The sequence below is a fragment of the Giraffa tippelskirchi genome, chromosome 6 (assembly GCF_054371585.1).
Source record: "Giraffa tippelskirchi isolate mGirTip1 chromosome 6, T2T-mGirTip1v1.2.pri, whole genome shotgun sequence".
In the NCBI taxonomy this organism is placed as follows: Eukaryota; Metazoa; Chordata; class Mammalia; order Artiodactyla; family Giraffidae; genus Giraffa; species Giraffa tippelskirchi.
This window is the reverse complement of record NC_137280.1, coordinates 142,719,804-142,737,297: the sequence shown is the minus strand read 5'-3', so window position 1 is coordinate 142,737,297 and position 17,494 is coordinate 142,719,804. Positions and strand designations below refer to the sequence as shown.

Below are 17,494 nucleotides of genomic sequence, written 5' to 3'. Positions count from 1 at the left end.
AGAGGCTCTCACCAGCGTGATGTTGGATATCTGTGTTTTTCTGTGATTGCTGTTTCTTTTCTGGCCGGCTGTCTTTTCTTTCTTTCCTTTCATTTTTTCCCGCTTTTCTGTCTTTTATTTGCCTTTTTTCATTTCTTTCCTTCCTCCTTCCATTCGCTTCTTCTTTCTTCCTTTCCTTCCTCCTCTTTTTCGTTCTTTTTACCCTTTTCTCCCACTTGAAAACTTTCTTTTCTTCTCCTTCCTTTCCTGCCTTCCTCCTTTCCATTCACTTCCTTTCTTCTCCTTCCTTTTCCTTCTTTCCTGTCTCTTCTTTCTTCACTTTCTCCCTCTTTCCTCTTTTTCCCTTCTCTTAACTCCTTTTCTCTTTACATTTCCCCCTAGAATCATCTTATTTCTCCTCTCTGATTCTCTTTTCCTCTCTGTAGCTTTCAGTTTTTCTAGGTCCACCCGGAGAAGAGCAACTCCTAACTTTAATTCTGACATCTTCTGAAAGTCTTCCCTACAGTCTGTAACTATGGCCCCTTCTAAGCCCCTCTGCCACTCTTAGCTCCTGGGATGCTAGGTTGTATGGTCTGGAGACACTGCTCTAGAGACTGACCTGGGGGAACTTTCCCAAACACCCTCGGTACCCTTTCTGGGGACTCCTGGTCCCAACTGAGAAATGGTCCCCCTTTTTTTTCAGGCCACCATTTGGGCTTGGGAGAGTGGGAGATATGGTGGCCCAAGACTCTATCCGGCCCAGAGAGAGCGGAAGGGGAAGAAGGAAGATGACTAATTACATCATCCTCATTTTCTCCGGGCTGGGGACAAGTGTCCACAACACTGTTCCCGTCCCCAGTGACAATAAGGATGGGGGTGGTTGGTAGTGAGAGTGAGTTGGGTAACCGGGCTAGAAGCGAAAGTGTGCGTGTGTGTGTGTTTGTGTGTGTGTCTGTGCGCGCGCGCGCGCTAGCCCTTGTGTCCGGGCAGGTCAAGCTGTCAGTGGCCTCACTGAGCCCCTGGCGCCCCAGGCTCCAACCCCCGGGAGGGCGCGCTCAGCCCTCAGCCCTAGTTCATAGGATTTCTGGAAAGCGTGTGAGGATTTCTGCGAAACAGTACAACTTTGTCAGGACAGGTCTTAAAAGAAAATCAATTCCCTTTCCCACAGCGACCACCCCTGACAGCTCTGAGTTCTACCCTCAGGTCCTTTTCCTCCACATGCTTTCTTTTGTGGGGGTGGGGGCTGGCGGGACATGCAGCTTCCCGATGCCGGGCATCCGCGGCTGTCCCGGGGGCACATAAGGTTTCCTGGAGGATGGCTGCTGCAGCGAGGAGCTGAGCATGTTCCCCCCTCCATTCTCACCTGCCCACGGGAGACTCGAGGGGGTGGCGGGAACCAACTCCCCAGCCCACCCTCTCTCTAAGTTGTCAACGACCGTCTTTTTTCCGCGATCCGGGTTCACCTCAGCCACCGCTACTTTTCTTCCTCCCCACGCAGCGGAGTCAAGTCGGAATAAATGCGTACAGCGTTTTACCTCTTGCGCAAAATCCAAACAAAACTTTCACACCTCTTCGTCAAATTTGGGGGGCGCGCCGGTTCTCGGCGGGGAGGACGAGACAGTCGCGGGCACTCTGGTCCCATCGCCTGGTGGGCCCGAGGCGCCTGAGGGGGCGTGTAGGGAGCCCACTGGGCGTTTTGGGGGCAGACAAGATGGTTGTTTGAGCGTTCGCGCGTGTGTAAGGGGTGACAAGGGGTCGCAGGTTGTTTTCCCGCTTAGCCGTCTAACTCTGAGTCTTTGGCCGCAGCGGGGTGGGTCTGGCCCGGGCTCACTTTGAGAAGCAGCCGCCTTCCAATCTGCGGAAATCCAACTTCTTCCACTTCGTCCTGGCCCTCTACGACAGACAGGGCCAGCCCGTGGAGATCGAGAGGACAGCCTTTGTGGGGTTCGTGGAGAAGGAAAAAGTAAGTGGGCGCAGCGCCGCTGCCCCTCGCCCCCTGGCCGGGAAGCAGGCCCAGGCGCTTTGGGAGGCGCGCTCCTCCGTGAGTGCAGAGCATCTATAACACATTCCTGCGCGGGGTCCCCAAGCCACTTCCCGTTCTGGGCGAACCTGGGCTCCCCGTTCGTGAGGTTCTGCTCCAGAAAGTTCGCACCGACTCCCCAGAGCCGGAGAGAGGCGAGCCCGGCTTCGCACTCCAGGGTCAAGGGCTCCAGGGATGAACCCGCCCTCGACCGCGCGACGACGCGCAGCTCCTGCCTCTGCTTGCCCGCAGGCCCCTTTCGTGCGCGCCCCACGAAATTTTCTGGAAAGTTGGAGCAGTAAGGGTCGGGAGGGCGGCAGAGGGATCATAGTTGGCCGCAATTTCTGCTGCTCCCGGGCCTGTCCGGCTCCCCGGCCGGGGGTCCCTGCTTGGGGAAAGATGCCTCGAAGTCAGTCCACTAGCTCACGCCTACCTCTCCTGCATCTCTTATGTCTTTGCGTTCTGCTGCAACCCAGGAAGCCAACAGCGAAAAGACCAATAACGGGATTCACTACCGGCTCCAGCTCCTCTACAGCAACGGTGAGGCTCCTGTCGGGTCCACGCCAGTACCCTGGGGCTGCGGGTGAGGGTAGGGGGTGCGGGGGAGCTCCAGGTGGGAGAGAACCCTGAGCAAAGCACAGTTGTTTGGCATTCTCGGGGTAAAGCGGCCCCGCCGGTTTTGCTTTAAGAGGTCTCACCTGAGGAGGGCTCTGAGTGGCCCGAGGGCGGCCTCATCAGCGTACCTGGGCCCAGGTGTGGTGCCTTAACCCGCGCTGGGCGGCTGTTTTTCTTCCTCCGCTTTCTAAGGCCGGGCTTCTCCGCTTAGCGTAGACTTCATTCCCAGAGTCCCTCGAGTTCAGGGGGCTCGAGCGGTCAGGGCCTTGGTGGCTGCAGGAGAGCGCGCAGAAGTGCTCCAGCCTTTGGAAGGGAGAGTACCCAGGTGGGGGGTCCATCTTATTCCCGGCTGCCAGCGCTTGGGGGCTGCCTTCCAAAAGCGCTCGGGCTAGGCCAGTGGCCCTTATCTGCGCCCTGGGGAAAGGGGGTCCCGGCTGTGCTGCTCCGGGACAGTCGGAGCTCCGTCAGTCTTGGAGCTCCACTGTTTGTTTGTTTTGTGCGGATCCTCTCTCACTTAATTCTCTCTCGTTCCCCTACCCCCCCCGTCTTCCCCAGGAATAAGGACGGAGCAGGATTTCTACGTTCGCCTCATTGACTCCATGACAAAACAAGTAAGTTTCTTAATTTCGCGCCGCGGGGGTGACTCCACGGCCGCGAAATTTGGGAGAGTCAAGAAGCTGGCGACTGCTTAACGGGAGGGCTGGGAGTCGAACTCGCAATGCCTGGGCAGACCGCTCTCTCAGCGCAGCCTCCCAAATGCCCATGAGCACGTTGGCTCGCCGCGTGGGGAAGGTGGCTCGACGGCTCCTTCTTTACAAGAGAAGTTCAGACCTTGTGAATTAAGACTATGGGGGTGCTGAGTGGGGGAGAATACGGGCTGAACTTCCTTTGACCCGTCCAGGGAGCCCCAGGGGGTGCAGAAGGTGCCTAGGGACCCTGGTGCAGATCGGGCTTAACTTGTGAAACTCAAACCATCAGGACCTCCCCCGGGAGGTGGAGGGCAGAGGGAACGGGTGAGGGGCAAAGGCAGCCTCTCCAGGAATGGGGAGATGGACCGAGAGCGTAGATGACCCATTCTACGCATTAAAAAAAGAGAGATGGCGATGGTGGTAGTATTGGAAGAGGGAGCGACAATTGTTAGAGGGTATTTTGCAAAAATCCTCCGGCTCTTGCCTCCAAGTTTGGCAAGAAGCCAGGCAGCATGAGTGAGCTTGTGGTCTTAAAGGTACATAGACGGCGTTTTCTTAAGCTACCTAACACGCGGGTGCCAAGCAGTATACATTAAGGTTGAATTATGGTTTAAAAGATACAATTATGAGCCGAGTTAGAAAAGAGGTCTGACGTTTTAACGAGGGGCAGAAACTTTTTTTTTTTTAATTTTAAGAAAAAGTTTAGCAGTTAAATATCTGGTTAGGTAGCTGGAGGATTTAGTAACAAAGAAGAAGACAGTTTTATTGGGTGGGGGAAAGAAATCAGAACAAAGAGAAAGTTACCCATTGTGTACTAACCACCAATTTAGTGAGAGGGTTAAAGCTCATTTGCTTGATTGTGATTTTAAAATATTCCCTTTAAAAGAGGGGACATAGTTTTCATAGATACTGGCTTGAAAAGTTTCAATTTAGGGTATACATGCATATTTAAAAATTGTTTTTAGATACCCATGGCTTAAATATGTTGTATAAAATGCACCCAGCTGTTGGAACTTTTAAAATCTACTCAGCAAGGACCAATTAAATAACAGCTAATTGTAATTATTACCTTCATATTTCATTGTGAGCCAAGTAAAAAACATGAGAGGATGAAATGTATTTTTTAAAATGATGAATACATATCTCTTGAAATCTGTTTCAAATTATTAGTCTAAATATTTGACTTTCTTGAAGATCTGTTTTATTTCTTAGTTGATCGTTCAGAGTAAATGCACATTTATACTTTTACTCTTATTAATATCGTTTTATTATTATTATACTGGCTTTGATCATTATATAGGCTAATTCCCTTTCATTTGGACACACTGTATTTTTTAAAAAATGTTTTTCCTGCCAAATAAAAAGCCACAAAAACTTGATTTCAGTAACTTAAAAAAAATATCAAAACAAGCATGTCTTAAGTGGAGTTTTGTGTAAAAAATTGTGTTTGATACTTTGAATATCTTTTTCTTCCATTTCCATCAGAGGAAAGAAAAGATGGGAGGGGAAGAGGAAAAGTATGAATTCTAATACATATTCTGAACTATGTACATATTAGAGTTTAATTTTTAAAAGATAAAAACATCCCCACAAACCAGTATATAAGACCTGTCTGCTTGTGAAATATTGGCCACTTAAATATTAAATTATAGGTTACTCTATGAAGTGAAGAGTTGTAAGGAACATAAAATTAGGACATGCTTGAAGTGATACCTTCTCTCAAAACTTTATTTTAGGCCCTGTAAAAAAAAAAAATTAAAAAGTGCCACAAGAATTGATGTTCCCATTATGAAATGAACTGACTTTACACACTGTTCTATGGTGGAAAAATAATCTTGATTTTTATAAAGCAGTACATCTAATATCATTTTACTAACAGGGTCATAGAGCTTAAGAAAAATTACAGTGTAAGGCATTCTTTGACTGCTTGGTTTCATAAATTCTATCAGTTGTGAGGGTGGAGGTGGGACCATAATAAAATGAAGTGTAGTAACAGCAGGTATAAGAAAGCCTTTGCCATACTGTGACATCTCACTGAAAGTTAAAATAGTCAATGTAGGAAATTACATATTTTGGTGGGGCGTAACCTGAAAAAAAGTTTAGTAATTATCTGAATTTAGTCTAAAAATATCAAGAAAAAAGATTTTTCCAAGCATACCTGTTTGCTTTCATAATAGTTGTCTAATGCCTTCTCTGTAGCTTTTACTTTGAAAGGCAATCTCTGCCCGTTATCCGGTTGCTTGTTCCTTGATTATGTGCTTGTAAGACTTTGGGAAGTAGGTTAGCTTCTTGTGTACACAGCTAATACAATAGTCTTCAAAAAGCAGATCAGCATGAAGAGCCTGACTCTCCTTAGCTGTGATGTAATTATTTTGTTCTAGCTTTGATAAGTAAAACTGTGGATTATCATCTAGCTTTGAAATTATTCTATGATCATTAAAATGCCAAGTCTGATTTTTAAACTTCTTAAGTTTTTGATTTTAGTTAAGTATGCAGTGACCCCTTCAATCAGAAGCTTGATATAGGTGACTGATTAAATACTTATTTTCCCCTGTGAAATTCTTAGAGATAGACAGACTCACAATTTTGATATTTAGAGTTTTGTTGCAGAATGGAATAATTTCAGTGATGTGTTCTAATAACATCATAAATTTCAGAGGGAATATCTCGGCATAGTTCAAGTGTCTTAGCTGCTAATTTATCATAACATTTTTCATATCAGATGCAGCTTTATGTATGTGATGTCATATCTTTGACTCACAAGTTGGGGTTAAAACTCGAAGGGAATCTTTGGCAAGCAAAATTCAAAACTAGCTGTGCACTTGATATTTTTGTAGAGTGTTCCTGATCTTGGGTGGAGTTAGTAGCACTGAGATCAAACAGAAATGTACTCAATCAACCAAGATGTATTGGTATGACATAGTATTTCACACCTTTTCAAAGTGTCTCATTACACTGTTTTGGGTAATGACTTTTAATTTTGGACTCTACCAGGAAAGGGGAAGCTTTATTAGAAGTGAACATGTAAGGATCTGAGCCTCTCATCCCTGTACTTTTTTTATAGAACAAAAAGGATATAATGATATTTAAAATACTTGTCCGCAACCAGAAAATAAGCTTGCTTTTGGTAAGGGTTTTTCAAAACCAAATTTAGCTGGACTAAAAATAGGTTGTTTTGTGTCATTGCTGTTTTTGGTATTCCATTAGAGAGCATGCAAAAAGGCCTGTAGGATCCAGAAGTTTATGGCTGTTGCATCTAACAACAGTGTCTACTGTGGAAACTCAAATGAACTCAGTGGAGAGAGGTCTGAGGTTTGATATGCCTCTGTTCAGATTTTCCCATAGTATTTGAAATATGATTATGTTCTGTGATTGCTTCAGTGAGTTATTGTTAAATTGTTTTTTTTAAAAACCTTTAATTTTCCTTCCCTCCTACCATCTTGCTTTGAAAAAAGCGACATTTTTATAGTTCAAAGAAAGAGTACTAAATTCCATAAAGTTATCAAAAACAAACACTCCCTGCCCCCAAACCAAAGCTCTTTTTTTGGAAAGAGAAAGCTAATAGTCACATAATCCTAGTATATATGGATTTGAAGGTAGGCAATATGGTGAGGGGACCCCTTAAAAGCCCCAGAGTGGTGAGAAGTCTAAGATACAATAATCAGAACTGCTGTCATAGTTCTCTTTCCAGCTAATCTTTATATATTTATTTTGATGTTCCCAGTACTTTAAGTTATTGATGCAAGTGCATTTTTTCCTATTGATTGTTTCATTATATCCTGCCACAGCTACGTAGAATTGATTAACAGCTCTTTCTGTTTGTGGTTCTTCATTGGTAGATAAACACATTTTTAGTGTATCAATAATTTCCCAAGGAATTCAACAAGGCCAACAGAGAGATTCTTTCATTTATTTGAGGAAACAAACAAACAAAAAAGGACAGGGCAAGTTTATATTTAGGAGCCATATTTCAGCAGCTTTCTCTTTTGGTAACATGTCAGAAATGCAGGTGATTTAAATTTCCTTGCACATAGAGGAATGAAGAAGTTTGGAATTTTTATGCATGATCGGGACCTGTGTTTGGGAAAATGTAAACTCATCACAGTGGAAAATGTGTTGTTTGGAGTCTGGGGGTGAAAACAAAGCTGATGGTTTTGGAGAGATTGCTGGAGCCAGATGGCCTAGTACTTTCCCAGTCTGGCGGTCCAACTGCTCCCTCCTGGATAATATACAGCCATTTGTTCGGGGATATTTACGCTAGAGCTGTTTCCATGTGAATGTTTGAACAGCATTAAAAACGAACGTATTAGTAGCGATGCATTTATTGAACTTGTATGACTGCATGGATAGTCTGTTCTCATGTCTTCTATTGCTGAGAGGGATGGAGAAGTGTTTGGATGTTGGTGAATTGTTTATGTAGTTGTCGAGCAAGAATGATTTGGTCTTAGTTATTAAAATGTGTAAGCATTTGGAAACTAATGGAAGGAATGGTAGCACCTACCTGGAAGCTCCGTTGTGAAAATGAATTCATACATGGGAAGCGCTTAGAACAGTGACTGGCATATATTAATTGCTTAATAAATTCTCTGCTTTTATTATTTTATTATTACTATTATTATCCCATTGAGTTAACAAAGCCAGTTGTATCTGCTAATATAGATGTAAATGTAGTTATCATGAGTGAAATATCTTTTATTACTACTAGAAAAAGAAATATCGTATGATATTGTTATAATGATTCAGTTTTTATCTTGGTGTTTGAATAATATGAGAGATTTTATTTCTTTGAGGCACAAAATATGCATTCTGAAGCTAACTGCTTTTGGTACACATTCTCTTTTTATTCAGGGCTGTGATGTAACTGAACAGCTTACTGAATATGATATCATTCCTTTGCAACTTTGCTAATTCAGTTCTGCAAACAGGCCTGCTTAGCGGCTGAGCTTAAGTTACATTTTTTGTATTAATTTGTTCACCAGTAGCAAAACTGCTAATTGAAGCAAAATAATTTTAAAAATTTATTCCACTATTAATTTTGGATTGCTGTTTGACACAATTGTTTATGAAATGTCAAATTTGTAGTGTTTTCTTTGGCATAGGTTAATTTTTAACCGAGACTCCCTCACCGACTAGAAGTTTCTCAAACCACATTAGCTAATACTTTTTTTTTAAATGACAAGTACTATAACTTGGTGGTCGAATGTAATGATTAATGTTACTGTATGTTGATAGTGTAGGTGTTTATGTTATTTTTTGATTAGTTTCAGTTCTTGGCATTTTGCTGCCAAAGGCATGTTGACTGTGTTTAGAGGACACTTCTGGTTGAGAGAGATACTTTGTGCGTTTGTGACTGTATTTCTAAGGTGACAAATTAGGTTTGGCTTTTTATTTTCAGTTTGGAAAAAAAAACAAGAGTGACATATTTTCAAGGTTGCTGTTTTGATTTAAATAGAAAATTAGGAGTTTTTGTTAGTTATGGGTAACTTGTCTGGGCTTTCCTTGTAGCTCAGTCGATAAAGAATCCCCTGCAATGCAGGAATCTGCTTGCAATGCAGAAGACCCCGGTTCAATTCCTGGGTCTGGAAGATGCCCTAGAGATGAAAATGACAACCCACTCCAATATTCTTGCCTGGAAAATCCCATGGACAGAGGAGCCTGGCGGGCTACTGTCCATGGGATCGCAAGAGTCGGACATGACTTAGTGACTAAACCACAGTCTGTCTTCCTTTCTTCCTTCCTTCCATTCTTTCTTTCCTTTCATTCTCTCTCTCTGTCTTTCTCAGTTGATGATGACAAGTCTTTGATGGTTTGTTTGTAAACCAAGAAGACTCCTAATGAAAGCATTTTGTTTCTAAAGCCCTTTCAGATTTTGATGAATCAAAGTCAAAAGCGTTCTCTTTGCCCATTTTGTTTTGGCGTGGGACGCAAAGAGTTAAAATTATTAGCAAAGTAAACAAAGAAGATCACGCTTAGTTCTCTGCGTTTCTGTGGCATCCCCTTGATGTGCGATCCCAGTGTAAGTCCACCGTGTATGTTTTGTTTTACTGCAAGGTCTTTATCTGTAGTAGGTTTCAGTTAACTTTTAAGACCCAGTGGTATTTTAGAAATGGAAAGATAAATCATACTTCACAAGATGCCTTCTAAAACAGTAGCAACCGAGACACAGTTTCTCAATTGATTGCTTTATTTCTTTTCGATGATGGTATAGGTTAATGTATAATTGGGCACTTGAAACTGTTGGCATTTCATCCTCTTACAGTAAACTTTCTGACAGTGTTGCTGTGTAAGGACGTAAAAGTTTAACAATTCTTATTTTTCCTTCATTTTTGTTAACTATAAAAATTATTTCTGAAAAACCTTCAATATGAAAATCAATGGGGTATTTAAAATAATTGTGATAATTTCATTATGCTCATTAGAAGAGAACATTAAGGGAGGCTAGTATATTCAGAAGAATAAATTTCCAAATTTGCCAAGTTTTGACAACTTTATTTTTTATCAGTTCACTAGGTTTTTAAAGCTGAAACAAATTTTGTGCTGTTTATTCGGTTCCTTTTCTTCCTGTAGAAGCATTCCTGCCACCTTAAGGGTTATATTTGTATTGGAAGGATTAACGTAAACATCTTTTCTACCTGATATTGTATTTTTGTTTGTTTTTTTGGTTGCTTCATCATTGATTCATTTATTTAAATAATATATTTTGTATGTTTTCCCTCTCCCTCTTGCCCACCTCTGTGACGGCCCTCCCATTCTTACCCTGATGAACACATTGATTTATTTAAACCACTGTTGTCTTTGTCGGTCTCACAGCAGACTACCTTCTTCCCAGTGAGCAGACGCATGATTTACTATGGAGGATGAAAATAAGCCTTTTTCTTGGTGTTCCATTGTCTAGGTCCTAAACCAGCTGTCTATTAAAATGGTTTCACTTAAAGTGGTCAATGCTGTTTATAAGCTTTTGTGATCTCCCAGCTGATCCAAGCCTCAAGGAGCTTTACTCATACCCTACAGAGGCACGTATTTAAATTACGAAGAAAAGCAGAAACTTTTCCCTAAGTTGTGCTAGAGGATCCTTTGCATTTTAGGCTTGAAGTCTGGGTTTGCTGAACTGGGAACCAGTCTTGATGTGTGTACTAAATGTAGATGGTAGAGACTTGTTGTGTGTGAAAGCCGGAGAGAACTTGTTGGCATTTTTTAGAGAGTCTGTCTTGTTGACACTCTACATCAGAGACATTTATCAAAATAGATTTATCCTGTTTTCCTATGTTGGATCGCATCAGAATGTTGATTTCTCAGACCATATTTTTATAAGATGGTATGGTGTGTGTGCGTGTTAATAAGTTTTCTCAGTAAAAACAAACAACAAACAGGTGAGGTTGTAGGTGGAGATGCCTTTAATGGAGTTCCCCTGTTTAGCTACCTAATGCTATGACACTGAGGTTCTAGATTACTCTATCTCCAGGGTTTTAGTTCTACTCTTTAAAAGGAGAGGAAAGACTCTGTTTCACTTGCTTTTATTTCAGAAGTCACAGAAGCAGCAAGCACTTGTTTATCTGTGTTTATATGCTGAAAAGTTTTGTTGTGTTGAGGCCCCAAGGAAAGAGACAGCAGAAGTTTCCTGTTTCCATCTGTCCCCAGAGTTTAAGTATTTCTGAGCAAATCCAAACTCATGCTTTCATTTTTCTGTGCTTGATGTAGAGAAAGTCTCTGCTGCCAGAAGCGAAGTGGCAGGTTGACATTTGGTAGAGATTTATTACGGAGGCCCTGGGCCTGCAGCAAATGATGTTCAGTCACCAAAGATAAAACGATGGAATTCCTGGAAGTCCGTGGATCACCTACTGTTTTGGGGGAGTCATCAACATATTTTCACTGCAGCCTATGTTTAATGGAGTGTCATCATGGGTCCACTGATTTCAGAGGAACCAGTAGTCTCAGTAAAAATAATACTGGTATTATCTAGAAAGAATCAAAATGAGACAAGGGCTCAGGGCCGGGGCAATGGAATGACCCAGAGGGATGGGATGGGGAGGGAGGTGGGTGGGGGGTCCAGGAAGGGGAACACATGTAAACCCATGGCTGATTCATGTCAATGTATGGCAAAAACTATTACAATATTGTAAAGTAATTAGCCCCCAACTAAAATAAATAAATTTATATAAAAAAAAAATAATACTGGTATTATCTAGAAAGAATCAAAATGAGAAGGTCTGATGTAATTGATATTCCTTCCTCCTAAAAAAGCCAAATTATTATTTTTTAAACAGGAGGGAAAATCCCATTAATACTTGTGAATTTTGGTTTCTGAGTTACTTGTATTAGTTTAGCATGACAGAAAACTAAACTTGAAACAGAGTTATCATGGGTGTTAAGAGAACATACAAAATATGGAGTGCTCATAGGATTTTGCAGAAGTGCGTAATTAAAAGTTTTCAGCACCACATATGAGATCTAACCAGAAGATAGTTATGAATTATGTAAAGTGAAGTAGTGACTTTACACAGATCTGGCTGTGCTCTCTGATGGGTGGCAAGCCCTCCCTTAACCAAATGGTCAGAGTTTACTGCCATTGGTGGAGCTAGTTAACAGAGTGATGTGATACACTGAGAAGAACTCGGCGTCATGTCTGTGGTATTCCAGCCCCGAGTTGCATAACTTTAGTCTGAGGAAACATTAGACAAACCCAAACTGAGGATGGTTCTACAAAATGACTGGCCTCTATTCTTCAACAGTGTCAATGTCATGAAATAACACTCAGGAATATTTCTTATTGGAGGCGATATGACATTTGGATGCGATGATTGTTATTAGGGTGTTTGTTTGTTTGTTTTGCTGTAAAGGACATCATTGCCCAACTGGTGAATCTCAGGTGTTTACATTATCGCGTTGTACTAATGTTCATTTTCTGATTCAGATAATTGTGCTGTGGTTATGTAAGAGAATTTCTTGTCTTAAGGAAGTGCATCTTGAAATATTTAGGGCATGTCTGCAGTTAACAAGTGGTTCAGGAAAACAAAATAGAGAAAGATGAATAAATTTAGTTTACTAAAATGTAAACATTGGAAGCATCTGGGTAAGGTAAAGTATCTTGGAAATCTTTATATATTCTTGTGACTTTTCTGTATGTCTAAAATTATGGCAAAATAAAACATTAAAAATACAGGGTTATAGCAGGCCAGCCATAAAAAAAGGCTTTTGATGGCTCAGTGGTAGAGAATGGTTTTCTCCTTATTCAGGTTCTTTTTGTCATTTTTTAATTTGTTGCAATTTTTGTTTTGTTATGGAGTTACATAAAATCAGAGCCTGTTCTGAGGGTTTGCACACACAGTTTTATAAGCTGTCCCCCATCATTTACGGTTTTGAAAGTACCAGGTTCATAAAGAGAGCACATTTCAGCCAAACACAAGTTAGTTACTGTAGTTTCTGTGTGTCCTAAAAAAAAAAAAAAAAAAAAATCTCTGGTTAATTTAGGTAGTTTCATCACCAAGAAACTGAAAGTTATCTGAATGTGTGAAAGTAATTTTATTAACAATTTGAAGCTGTGTTATATTAGTATTATGCAGTGATACATTGTTAAATTAGTTAAAATGTATACTTACGTAGAGTACTCCTCTACCCATAGCTATGAATTTTTTCTTTGGCCCAGGTATTAACAGGTAGATCTACCAGGAAGAAGAGGTCTCAGGAAAACTAGTGACCTTAAGGAAAATGTTTGTACACATATAAATAAAAGCAGACAAAAACATCTCGGATGGTGAGGTGGTTTGGGACTCCAAATTTTCAGTCAGATGTAGTTCTTCTTGGTTGAGGGAGATAACTATGGCTTAACTTCCCCTCACCCTTCCCCCAGCATATGCAGGCAGAGTCTACTGTTTGGGTGGATATATGCCCTGGAGAACGCATGTTTTCGTGTAGGCAGGAAGGGTTTCCCCTGATTGATGAATCATCTCAAAGAAGACAGTGAGTAGACTCATTAACCATACCCTCACTTGTTTTCTGCTACTTACCTCTAGAACATTACAATTTGGAGCTGAAAGTAGTAAGATGAGGTGACAAATAACAATTATTTAAAAATCAGATCCATGTGTTTTTGTATATTTTAAATCACTAGTATCTCAGTCTCCTAAACCCTTCTGAATTTTCCCTTTCTCATTGATTAGATTTATTTTTATTCTGAATTAAAGAAAAAGTTGTGGTTGTCTCGACAACAGAAACCCATCTTATACAAGTATCCAGAGATGTGCATTATAACAAGGTGGTTGATGGGACAAAGAGGAATGTATCCCCTTCCACTCCATGTGGGTTGATCCTCATCAACTGTCTTGAAAGGGTCAGCCCCCTGAGGGCTTCGGCTCTGAAAGCTAATTGGCCTTGCTTGGGGCAGTGGTGAATGGTCAAGAACTCAACTGTGATAGTTTTTTCTCTGCTCCTTAGTTCCATTCTTAACTCAAGTCCTTCCTTTGTTTATAGGCCATAGTATATGAAGGCCAAGATAAGAACCCAGAAATGTGCCGAGTGTTGCTCACACACGAGATCATGTGCAGGTAAGGAATACCTTGTTCTCTCTTTCATTGCCAAAGAGAAGATGAATTTATATCTCAAATTTGTACCTCTGAATTCTAGGTGAGTTCAGGCATATTTTGGTGTATACGTTTCTGTTCTGTTAAACAAAACTAAAAACCGTTAGATGTATTGGTGGTAAAGTGTCAGACATCACAGTGGTTCTTAATTATTTATTAGATTTCGTCCTAAAAGTTATGTTTCCATTTTGATATCACACTGTTAATGGGCACAAAACAGTGCCCTTCCCCTTTTCCTGTCATTTGAATGAAATACAACATAACCCTTTTAGTGTTAATATATGCGCTCAACTGCATTGCTAGTAAAATGAGTAAGAGTTCTATTGTTGTCAGCAAAAGTCTCTGTGTGGATGACTTGAAAGTTATAGTTCCTCTTTTTAATTTTTCTGCTTGAAAATATGACCATCCACATAGGCATCATTCCTCCTTGAATTGAATGTGGTTCCCTGCCCCTAGCCCACATCTGATCTCTTAATCTTTGTTACCTTTTATGTAACTGTGACAGTGTAGCTATTTCTTAAATGTAGTGTGTTTTTGGAAAGATAGCAAAGATGAGTCCCTGAAAGGTGTGAACAGTCATGTTGTCCACAAATGAGTGTCTTTATTTTTGTCTGAAGCTGCATGTGAAACCAGACCACATTCACTTCCCTGGCCTCAGCCAATCCTCCATATGGGAGAGAGTAAACCAGAAAACAATCTTTTAACTTGCAGTTTAGGTTCTTATTCTTTGTCAGATAACACTGGCGCTTTGCTTCCGATATATTCTGAGTAATTGGATAAAGCATGACGATGACACTCTGCATCAGGGAAGGGCTACTAATTGCTTTGTTAGCCATGCGAGTTCTCCTGGCACAAAGCGTGCCTGACTCCTGACTATTTCTGACCAATTCGTGTAGGGATTTCAGCTGCCACTTTGGCATGGGTGGGCTTTATTTGCTGCTCAGGGACTTGTGGGGAAAGCAATCTGAAAACTCTACAGGTGGAAATAAAATAGAAAAGAGATGAATGTGTTTCCTTAGTGAAGTCTCAAATATTAACTTCCTCTACATATATAATTATATATGTAAATCAAAATTTCTTTTTCTCCTTTTTAAAAACATACCTCTAATATATTATTCTAAAATATACAGGAGTTTCACAAGTTTTCACTTTAGTGATTTGTAAAATTTATTAATTATTCCCCAAACAGGTTACTTTTCTCTAACTTTAAAGCAGCAACAAAATCCCAGAATACGGTCAGGGATTTCTTAGAAGATATTTTTAGGCAAAATTAGTGTTATACTGCATACAGCAGTTGCACAATTAGAGCTGAGCTGCACTTTTCAGAATAAATGAGTAAAATCATTTATTGTTTTGAAGAACATTAAAAAATGACCTCCTTCGTATTACTACTTTTCCAACCATATCTCTGTTTTACCTTCCCACAATCAGCATGTTGTTAGAATGAATTCTCTGTATTCTATTCCATATAATTCTAGCAAACTGGAGACAGACAGGAAGATGGATCTCAACCAATAGGCCAACTAATATCTGTAAATCATAGATTTGCATCTCGTATCTGTACATGTTTGGACTATGCTAGAAATAATTCTATTCTTAAAATACTGGAAGATATATTATGCCTTTCATACACAAGCCTACCCTCTATTAATGCAGTTTATATTTTTTCTTGTTCTTAAAATTCATTGGCCCAAAGTATTTTATTATGCTGGTTGGGGTGCTTTACTGCTGATGTTCTTTCTATTTTTCAGAAACATAAAAATAGCAAAAAATAAAATCCTCAAGCCGCTGAGGGCAAATAATGTTTGTATTGTGTGGCTAAAAGGGAAAAGTCATATTCAGAATGTCATTCTGCTAATGTTACAGATGAAGGTTTTCCTGGCTGCCTATAGATGTGGAAGGGGTACTGTTTGTTTACCAGGCTGCCATGACCCTATTACATAAGCCTGTCATCTATTGTGTGGCTAACAGTCTTTTAAATTGCAAATCTGATGCTCTTTAGGGGGTTTCAGAAAAAATTCTCACTTTCCACACCATCCTATTTCTCTTGATTTCTTGCCTGTTGTAAGTGGAAGTTGGGATGTGCTGAATTTGCACCAGGGGTGCAAATGCAGGCTCAATTATAAGCATAAAATTAGAGTCTGTTCACCATTAATCAGCCTGGCTAATTGCTATGCACCACCATTAACCATATGGTGTGAAAGACAGCTTGCTTTCCCTAAGATGAAATTTCTTCATTGCAGACATGAAATAGTGAGGGCCTTAGATTTTAAAATAGCTTGTTTTAGATATTTAATTTCTAAACAACTTTCTGCAGTGCTTTCTATCAAGGCTAACAGCACAATAAAACTTTGCATTTATGTCACCAAAGAGGTATATTTATAGTACATTGAAGCTATGGTAAAGGAGACAGAATTTAGAGCGACAGGAAAGGGCTTGGGATGATTCTGTTTTGTTGTCGGCAGAGAAAGAAGAGAAAAAAAAAGCATCAGGGAATTACGTATAAGGTGGTTGCAAATATGAAAAATCAGTTTTGTTCTATTGAGAGGGTAATCCATTCCATGAGCTATGTAAAGGACTTACTGCCATGGGATTATAATTACTGTCTCTCTTTGAGCAAAACCCCTTTGACTTGATGGCATAGAACTCTTTCCATTCTGGGAGAGGTTCTGCATTTTGGGTAATTGGAATCTATCATACCAGTCATCTTGACATTTTGTTAATACTTGGGGATGAAGCTCTTCAAAAAGATGGCCCCTTGAAGGACTTGTAAAAGCAGGATTCATTCCACAAAGGATTTGATTATATGCACCTCTACATCCCATGTTTAAAATGTCAAGGGAAAATAGAAACTCTGCTTGGAAGGTGAGTCCAGTTCCCAGTTCCCGCCAGGCAGGTGGAAGCAGATTTTCTTCCTTTCCAGGACACAGGACAGTTGCAGGGGATGAGTGCTCTCTTTAGGAAAGCCTTCTTTCCCCACTGTCAGTGCCTCATGTCTTGTGGACCGTGAGCTCTCAGGGTTAGCCTGGACCTTTGATATGCCTTGTTCTTCCCTCCTCTTGGGCTGGCTTTTTCTCATTTTATTGTTCAGATTCCCAGTGAAGCATGGATTCTTTAGGGAAGTGTCCCTGGTTGTTGGCCTGAGTGAAGCCCCCCTTGTTCTGTGCTCCTATTATATCCTGTGCTTTTCCTTTGGCACACTGTAACTGTACACTCGGAACATTGTAACTGTATGTCTAGGGCAAGTCTTTCTTTGCTGGACTAAGAGCTCCTTGAAGATGAAGAAGTTGTCCAGTTTTCCTCTCTGCTTTATTTGCCTATATGTGAAATGAGGAGAAATGTGTGAAACTATGACTTCTCTCATAGGGTTGTTATTAAGATTAAATCCTATAACCCCTGTAAATGCTTATATTGGTACCCAATACATAGTGAGTACTGAATGTTGATTGTTATTATCAATAGTCATGGCAGAGTATCAGCATTGATATTAATAGAAGCAGTGGAAGTAGTGGGACATGTAGTAGCAACATCTGCAGTGTCTATAAGTATCTGACACATAGTTGCTCAGAGGGAAAGATGGAAGAGACTGTTGAAAGGAAGGAAAGTGTCTACTA

At 40.8% G+C, this 17,494-nt stretch overlaps 1 protein-coding gene across 20 annotated transcripts in view; it reads left to right on the top strand.

Annotated features, from left to right (window-relative positions):
• EBF1 (EBF transcription factor 1) overlaps nt 1-17,494 on the top strand; it is a 427,626-nt gene that overhangs the window by 20,140 nt on the left and 389,992 nt on the right. For 18 of the 20 annotated variants that reach the window (XM_081500503.1, XM_081500502.1, XM_081500500.1 and 15 more), the window contains 4 exons: nt 1,786-1,942; nt 2,476-2,539; nt 3,170-3,225; nt 13,771-13,844. In XM_081500503.1, coding sequence (XP_081356629.1) covers nt 1,786-1,942; nt 2,476-2,539; nt 3,170-3,225; nt 13,771-13,844 — 351 coding nt within the window. The remainder of the gene's footprint in view (nt 1-1,785; nt 1,943-2,475; nt 2,540-3,169; nt 3,226-13,770; nt 13,845-17,494) is intronic. The other 2 variants (XM_081500517.1, XM_081500516.1) reach the window with 1 other exon arrangement.